This window comes from Mesoplodon mirus (genome assembly GCF_964341445.2).
Source record: "Mesoplodon mirus genome assembly, chromosome: 9".
NCBI lineage: Eukaryota > Metazoa > Chordata > Mammalia > Artiodactyla > Ziphiidae > Mesoplodon > Mesoplodon mirus.
Window position 1 is genome coordinate 84,301,377 of NC_138985.1, and position 8,980 is coordinate 84,310,356.

The 8,980-nt window shown below is 38.8% G+C and overlaps 1 protein-coding gene across 1 annotated transcript; it reads left to right on the top strand.

Annotated features, from left to right (window-relative positions):
* The first annotated feature begins 3,436 nt into the window (after positions 1 to 3,436).
* Positions 3,437 to 8,420, top strand: LOC309810714 (nuclear receptor subfamily 1 group D member 2-like). Its single transcript, XM_082632933.1, is given in 2 exon segments — positions 3,437 to 5,024; positions 5,030 to 8,420. Coding segments are annotated over 2 exon segments (1,518 nt in total). The 5' UTR covers positions 3,437 to 3,704; the 3' UTR covers positions 5,228 to 8,420.
* Positions 8,421 to 8,980: the final 560 nt, after the last annotated feature.

Below are 8,980 nucleotides of genomic sequence, written 5' to 3' on the forward strand. Positions count from 1 at the left end.
AGTATACAGGAGTTTGCATAAATTGGACCTAATTTAAGCCCTTTTCAAAACAGCAAGGGAATTTTGTTCTTGTTGTCTGATTTAGGGATTCAATCCCAAACTACAAACTAGACTTGAGAGTGACTTGTGTTCTACCATCACAAATAATGGGATTAGGTGTTTATTTTTTTTTTACTTTTAAAAATTTTATTTATTTGTTAGTTTATTTGTTTTATTTATTTATTAACATCTTTATTGGAGTATAATTGCTTTACAACAGTGTGTTAGTTTCTGCTTTATAACAAAGTGAATCAGCTATACATATACATACATCCCCATCTCTCCTCCCTCTTGAGTCTCCCTCCCACCCACCCCCCATTCCACCCCTCTAGGTGGTCACAAAGCACTGAGCTGATCTCCGTGTGCTATGCAGCTGCTTCCCACTAGCTTTCTATTTAACAGTTGGTAGTGTATATATGCCCATGCCACTCTCTCACTTCATCCCAGCTTACCCTTCCCACTCCCCATGTCCTAAAATCCATTCCCTATGTCTGCGTCTTTAAACCTATCTTGCCCCTAGGTTCTTCAGAACCACTTTTGTTTTAGATTCCATATAAATCTGTTAGCATTTGGTATTTGTTTTTCTCTTTCTGACTTACTTCATTCTGTATGACAGTCTCTAGGACCATCCACCTCACTAAAAACAACTTAATTTCGTTTCTTTTCATGGCAGAGTAATATTCCATTGTATATATGTGCCACATCTTCTTTATCCATTCATCTGTTGATGGATACTTAGATTGATTCCATGTCCTGACTATTGTCAATAAAGCTGCAATGAACACTGTGGTAAATGGCTCTTTCTGAATTACGTTTTTCTCAGGGTATATGCCAAGTAGGGGGATTGCTGGGTCGAACGGTAGTTCTATTTTTAGTTTTTTAAGGAAACTCCATCCTGTTCTCCATAGTGGTTGTACCAGTTTACATTCCCACCAGCAGTGTAAGAGGGTTCCCTTTTCTCCACACCCTCTCCAGCAGTTGTTTGTAGATTTGTTGATGATGGCCATTCTGACTGGTGTGAGGTGATACCTCATTGTAGTTTTGATTTGCATTTCTCTAATGATTAGTAATGGTGAGCATCCTTTCATGTGTTTGTTGGCAGTCTGTATATCTTCTTTGGACAAATGTCTATTTAGGTCTTCTGTCCATTTTTGGATTGGGTTGTTTGATTTTTTGATATTGAGCTGGATGAGCTGCTTGTATATTTTGGAGATTAATCCTTTGTCAGTTGCTTCATTTGCAAATATTTTCTCCCTCTCTGAGGGTTGTCTTTTTGCCTTATGATTTCCTTTTCTGTGTAACAGCTTTTAAGTTTCATTAGGTCCCATTTGTTTATTTTTGTTTTTATTTCCACTTCTCCATGAGGTAGGCTAAAAAGGATCTTGCTGTGATTTATGTCACGAGTGTTTTATGTTTTCCTCTAAGGGTTTTATAGTGTCTGACCTTGAATTTAGGTCTTTAATCCATTTGGAGTTTATTTTTGTGTATGGTGTTAGGGAGTGTTCTAATTTCATTCTTTTACATGTAGCTGTCCAGTTTTCCCAGCAACATTTATTGAAGAGGCTGTCTTTTCTCCATCGTATATTCTTGCCTCTTTTATCAAAGATAAGGTGACCATATGTGCATGGGTTTATCTCTGGGCTTTCTATCCTGTTCCATTGATCTATATGTCTGTTTTTGTGCCAGTACCAAATTTACCAAATACATTGATTAGCTCTAGTAGTTTTCTGGTGGCATCTTTAGGATTCTCTATGTATAGTATCATGTCATCTGCAAACAGTGACAGTTTTACTACTTCTTTTCCAATTTGTATTCCTTTTATTTATTTTTCTTCTCTAATTGCCATGGATAGGACTTCCAAAACTATGTTGAATAATAGTGGTGAGAGTGGGCAAGCTTGTCTTGTTCCTGATCTTAGAGGAAATGCTTTCAGTTTTTCACCATTGAGAACGATGTTGGCTGTGGGTTTGTCATATATGGCCTTTATTATGTTGAGGTAAGTTCCCTCTATGCCTACTTTCTGGAGGGTTTTTATCATAAATGTGCATTGAATTTTGTCAAAAGCTTTTCCTGCATCTATTGAGATGATCATATGGTTTTTATCCTTCAGTTGGTTAATATGGTGTATCACATTGATTGATTTGCATATATTGAAGAAGCCTTGCATTCCTGGGATAAACCTATTTGATCATGGTGTATTTTCCTTTTCATGGGCTGTTGGATTCTGTTTGGTAGTATTTTGTTGAGGATTTTTGCATTTATGTTCATCAGTGATATTGGCCTGTAGTTTTCTTTGTGACATCTTTGTCTGGTTTTGGTATCACAGTGATGGGGGCCTTGTAGAATGAGTTTGGGGGTGTTCCTCCCTGTGCTATATTTTTGAAGAGTTTGAGAAGGATAGGTGTTAGCTTTTCTCTCAGTGTTTGATAGAATTCACCTGTGATGCCGTCTGGTCTTGAGCTTTTGTTTGTTGGAAGATTTTTAACCACAGTTTCAATTTCAGTGCTTGTGATTGGTCTGTTCATATTTTCTATTTATTCCTAGCTCTGTATTGGAAGTTTGTACTTTTCTAAGAATTTGTCCATTTCTTCCAGGTTGTCCATTTTATTGGCATATAGTTGCTTGTAGTAATCTCTCATGATCCTTTGTATTTCTGCAGTGTCAGTTGCTACTTTTCCTTTTTCATTTCTAATTCTATTGACTTGAGTCTTCTCCCTTTTTTCTTAATGAGTCTGGCTAAAGGTTTAACAAGTTTGTTTATCTTCTCAAAGAACCTGCTTTTAGTTTTATTGATTCTTGCTATTGTTCCCTTCATTTCTTTTTCATTTATTTCTTATCTGATATTTATGATTTCTTTCCTTCTGTTTACTTTGGGTTTTTCTTGTTCTTCTTTCTGTAATTGCTTTAGGTGTAAGGTTAGGTTGTTTATTTGAGATGTTTCCTGTTTCTTGAGGTAGGACTGTATCGATATAAACTTCCCTGTCAGAACTGCTTTTGCTGCATCGCAAAGGTTTTGGGTCATCGTCTTTTCATTGTCATTTGTCTCTAGGTATTTTTTGATTTCCTCTTTGATTTTTTCGGTGATCTCTTGGTTATTTAGTAACATATTGTTTAGTCTCCACGTGTTTGTGTTTTTTACGTTTTTTTCCCTGTAACTCATTTCTAATCTCATAGCGTTGTGGTCAGAAAAGATGCTTGATATGATTTCAATTTTCCTAAATTCACTGAGGCTTGATTTGTGACCCAAGATGTCATCTGTCCTGGAGAATGTTCTGTGCGCACTTGAGAAGAAAGTGTAATGTGCTGTTTTTGGACGGAATGTCCTATAAATATCAATTAAATCTATCTGGTCTATTGTGTCATTTAAAGCTTCTGTTTCCGGTCAGCCGCCCTCGCCGCCGCGGTGCGCTGGCTGCAGGAAGCCGCCGCGCCGCCGCTTTGTTGTCAGGGGCCCCGCGAGGAGCGCCGTTCGCCGCCGCCGCCCTCTCTCCCCGCAGCCCGCTCTCCGGCCGCGGGGCCCGGGTCCGGGCGCCCCGCCCGTCCTGCCCATGAGGGGGCCCCGCGACCACCGCTGCCTCCGGCCCGGGGCGGCGCAGCGCTGAGGCGGCGGCGGCGCTGCCCGCTCTGCGGGATCGGGCGGCCCCGGCCCCCTCCCCGAGGGCACCATGGAGGTGAATGCGGGAGGTGTGATTGCCTATATCAGTTCTTCCAGCTCAGCCTCTAGCCCTGCCTCTTGTCACAGTGAGGGCTCCGAGAACAGTTTCCAGTCCTCCTCCTCCTCCGTCCCATCTTCTCCAACTAGCACTAATTCTGATAACAATGGGAATCCCAAAAATGGCGATCTCTCCAATATTGAAGGCATCCTGAAGAATGATCGGATAGATTGTTCTATGAAAACAAGCAAATCGAGCGCACCTGGGATGACAAAGAGTCACAGTGCAGTGACAAAATTTAGTGGCATGGTTCTACTGTGTAAAGTCTGTGGGGATGTGGCATCAGGATTCCACTATGGAGTTCACGCTTGTGAAGGCTGTAAGGGTTTTTTCCGGAGAAGCATTCAGCAAAACATTCAGTACAAGAAGTGCCTGAAGAATGAAAACTGCTCTATAATGAGAATGAATAGGAACAGATGTCAGCAGTGTCGTTTCAAAAAGTGTCTGTCTGTTGGAATGTCGAGAGATGCTGTTCGGTTTGGTCGTATCCCTAAGCGTGAAAAACAGAGGATGCTAATTGAGATGCAGAGTGCGATGAAGACCATGATGAACAGCCAGTTCAGTGGTCATCTACAGAATGACCAATTAGTAGAACATCATGAACAGACAGCTTTACCAGCCCAGGAACAGCTGCGACCCAAGCCCCAGCTGGAGCAAGAAAACATCAAAAGCTCTTCTCCCTCTTCGGATTTTGCAAAGGAAGAAGTGATTGGCATGGTAACCAGAGCGCACAAGGACACCTTTATGTATAATCAGGAGCAGCGAGAAAACTCGGCAGAGACCATGCAGCCGCAGAGAGAACGGATTCCTGAGAACATGGAGCAGTATAATTTGAATCACGACCGTTGTGGCAGTGGGCTCAGCAGCCACTTTCCTTGTAGTGAGAGCCGGCAGCACCTCGGTGGACAGTACAAAGGGAGGAGCGTAATGCATTACGCCAATGCGCATGCCATTTGTATTGCAAATGGACATTGTGTGAACTTCTCCAATGCTTATACTCAGAGAGTATGTGATAGAGTTTCCACAGATGGATGTTCTCAGAATGAGAACAAGAATAGTTACCTGTGCAACACTGGAGGGAGAATGCATCTGGTTTGTCCAATGAATAAGTCTCCATATGTGGATCCTCATAAATCGGGGCATGAAATCTGGGAAGAATTTTCGATGAGCTTCACCTCAGCAGTGAAGGAAGTGGTGGAGTTTGCAAAGCGTATTTCCGGGTTCAGAGATCTCTCTCAACATGACCAGGTCAACCTTTTAAAGGCTGGGACTTTCGAGATCGATCCGGGATAGAAAACGTCAACTCTGTGGAGGCTTTGCAGGAAACGCTCATCCGCGCCCTAAGGACCTTAATCATGAAAAACCATCCAAACGAGGCCTCTATTTTTACAAAACTTCTTCTAAAGTTGCCAGATCTTCGATCTTTAAACAACATGCACTCCGAGGAGCTCTTGGCCTTTAAAGTTCACCCCTAAGGCCTTGGTTTATTTAAACATGGACTGATTGATGCTGACTGTATATTTTGTGCGGAAATGCTTCTTTACGTGTGTACCATACGCGGAGGTAGGGGAGACCTCTAAGACGACGTGAGACTGCAGGCTGCCTCTGTGACCAGGCAGCAGCTGTTTGCTTGAGATTTCTTCAGCCATGCTTAGACACTGACCGCAGTTCCCCGGTAGACCAGTCAGCGGTGTTGCACTTAAACTGGAGAAGTTACACTGAATTATAGTCACACTGAATGTTAGACTTTTTCATCTGCCAAAACCAAAAACCATTTTGATCTCCCTGTGGTACACATGTAATGCACAATCACAAGTATATGAGGACTTAAAAATTAATCCTTTGTGGTGGAAGTTCTCTTGTAAAATGGAAACTTGATTTCACCCCAAGACTGATCTGGTGTTTGGAGACTTTGCAAGTTAGGAAACCTCCTTGTCTGTGCTCCATTCTGCCACCGTGAAAGTGCGTGGTCCTGGACAGGCTCGCCGGTTGTGGAAAATGAGACTTGATCGTGTTCCCAATGCCCCGCCTCACAGAGATGCTGACGAATGTCTAGAAAGCATATTTACCTCCTGGGAGATAGGCACTATGTAAATATGGTAAAAGTTTTGTTATTATAATTATTCATAATAATACTCTTTATTTCTATGCATTTCTGAGAAATCATTTCACAGTCCACACCAATCTATTATTCAGGGTTCCTGCATATGTGTGGGTTATCCTTCTGGCACACACATATTCAAAGTTTATGGGTACATTAAATACATAGTATGTGTACATAATATCTATGTGAATATAGTTATATATAAATATATTTCTTCACAATATTTTAAACTGTGAAGAACTTTATCATACAATAAACTTAAAACAAGAGGTGTCAAAAGACCCAAATTAGGTGCATTTTACCTGTTGATGACATAACCATTGCTTTAAATCTTTAGATAGTAGAGTAATGAATTTATGCTCTATTTTTGTTTATCTAAGTAACACTTAATGTACAAGTGCAACAGGCAGTTGAGTCCAGATTTCAAAAAACATGTATTTCAGAGTTCATCTTTGGCAAAATCTTTGGTTCAGGTACTAGTTGTTTAAAAGTTCATTCACATTCTTACTTTGTGCTAAGAAAGTTGCATTGCTGCCCCGTACACACATGCTGTAGCTTGATGATAAATATTTGGAGTCTTTCTGGAGAACCAACCAATGTTTAAGAAAACAGTTGAATATGTTGATGTGTGCCTGTGTGTGTGAGTGTGGGTGTGCAAGTGTGTTCTGAATCCACTTGTTTTTTTCCCCCTAAATAACACTACAGGGATTTTGTCAAATTAGATTTAATCTATAATTTGAAAAATATTTAGTGTGTGACCTACAGGCTTAGAAATGGCATAGTCAGAGACATTTCATCCATATTTCTGATACTGGGCTTTATTAAATAGATAAGATCAGCCTCTTTATGGCAGTTGGAGAAAATTGCCAAGAAGTTGAGGATTTTTATGTGTGTTTTTCTGTTGCCCTGGTAGATAGCAATTAATTGGATTTTTGGGTAAAATTGCCTTCTATATAATTTTTGGATTGTATAAAATTACAAAAACGAAAAGATCCCATTATACTATACTCAGCCTGTTACTTTAATGACATGTGAGCAGAATGCCTTATTTTTTAGTAACCTTGTTTAACTTGTTGCTACTGGGACTTGAATTTCTGTGGCACTAGTTAAGTTAAAACAGAGTTAAACCCTCTCATTATTAAAGAGGAAAGGTGATGGTGATGTCTGTAATACAATATAAACCATAATCGTGATTTACCTTAAATAGGTATGACTTTTATGGGATATACAGTATAGTTTTTGTGAACTCTTTACATGATACCATTATCTTTTTATAATTTTTTTTCTAAGATAAATGCACAGTTTTCTTATATGGGGAATAGAAACAGCTTTTTTGAAGTAATACTGAAAACCTCAAAGATCATGTTGTTTCTTAATTTTTGCCTTTTGCATAAGCCTCTTTATAACATATATCTTTAAAACAGTTACTAAGTCTTTAGGAATGTGTAACCAGAACTATGTTAGTATTGCTTATAAACTTTAGTTAGGTTCAATATATACATGTATACATCTATATATAGGTATAGAGATTTGCATTTTGTCTTGTAAAATTTTATTTGAACAAATTCTTCCTGTAGGTAATGGGAAACAAAATTAATAGTTCATATGCCACTTGTAGCATTTCTGTGTTTGAAAATAGCCCAAGATTGAAACTTCTAATTCTAGAATTAAACCAGCAGCCTATTACAAGCACATTCTTTGATTGAGTCATTGGTTATAAACCTACTAAATGCGGAGAAGACAACCAGTTTAGGGAACTTCTGAGTTGGTGGGACACTGTTGATTAATGAACAATGTACTGTATGAATTAAGTGATGCTTTAACTCTGATTTTACATTTTAAAGTTAAAATATGGGCATTATGTCAGCAAACTTAAGGGCATTATGTCAGCGAGCTAAAACATTTTTTTCCTGTGCTTTTAATGTATCTCTTTACATGATCTGAGAGAGGGTTCAAGCCTTTAGAGAGAAGTAGCTGAGGAAAAGGGGGGAACATCTTCTTGGGATGAAGCTTTTCTTTATGGCGATGGTTTAATTACAGATTCAGAAATTAGAAGGAAATTTCAGTGGATTAAGTGTATAGCTTTCGTAACTACATTTCAAGAAATTACCATTGTAACTTGATAAGATATGATTTATTTTATGTAAACATCATTGCAAAGCAAGGTGTAGAAGCTCAGCTAGATTACTGTGCACGAGAGTAAGTACCTATCTCAGTTATTCTTTTCCAATATAAAGTTTGCTGAATGTACAAGAAGAGTTTATCACTTAGGATATAGAATTTTTTAGGGGCTGGGGGGAGGGGCTCTGTCAGGAAATTACCTAGAAACAAAGATTGTCTTGATTTGATCTGAAACATAAAACTTGAAGCTATTCTTGAACTAACATGGAAAAATAAAATGGCTATTGTTTAAAAAAAATGATAGAACTATATTGTTGACAAGATAGGAATTACGTTTATTTTCTACAAACTGTTATTGATGAACACATGGATAATATCTTCCTGTTTCTGAAAAGTAATCTGTACATGGGGAGAGGGAATAATAAATATTATTTCTAACCAGAAAAAAAAAATAAAGCTTCTGTTTCCTTATTTATTTTCATTTTGGATGATCTGTCCCTTGGTGTAAGTGAGGTGTTCAAGCCCCCCACTATTATTGTGTTACTGTCGATTTCCTGATTTATAGCTGTTAGCAGTTGCCTTATGTATTGAGGTGCTCCTATGTTGGGTGCATATATATTTATAATTGTTATATCTTCTTCTTGGATTGATCCCTTGATCATTATGTAGTGTCCTTCCTTTTCTCTTGTAAAATTCTTTATTTTAAAGTCTACTTTATCTGATATGAGCATTGCTACTCTAGCTTTCTTTTGATTTCCATTTGCATAGAATATTTTTTTCCATCCCCTCACTTTCAGTCTGTATGTGTCCCTAGGTCTGAAGTGGGTCTCTTGTAGGCAGCATATATGGGGGGTCTTGATTTTGTGTCCGTTCAGCCATTGTATGTCTTTTGGCTGGAGCATTTAATCCATTTACATTTAAGGTAGTTATTGATATGTGTGTTCCTATAACCAGTTTTTTAATTGTTTTGGGATTGTCTTTGTAGGTCCTTTTCTTCTCTTGT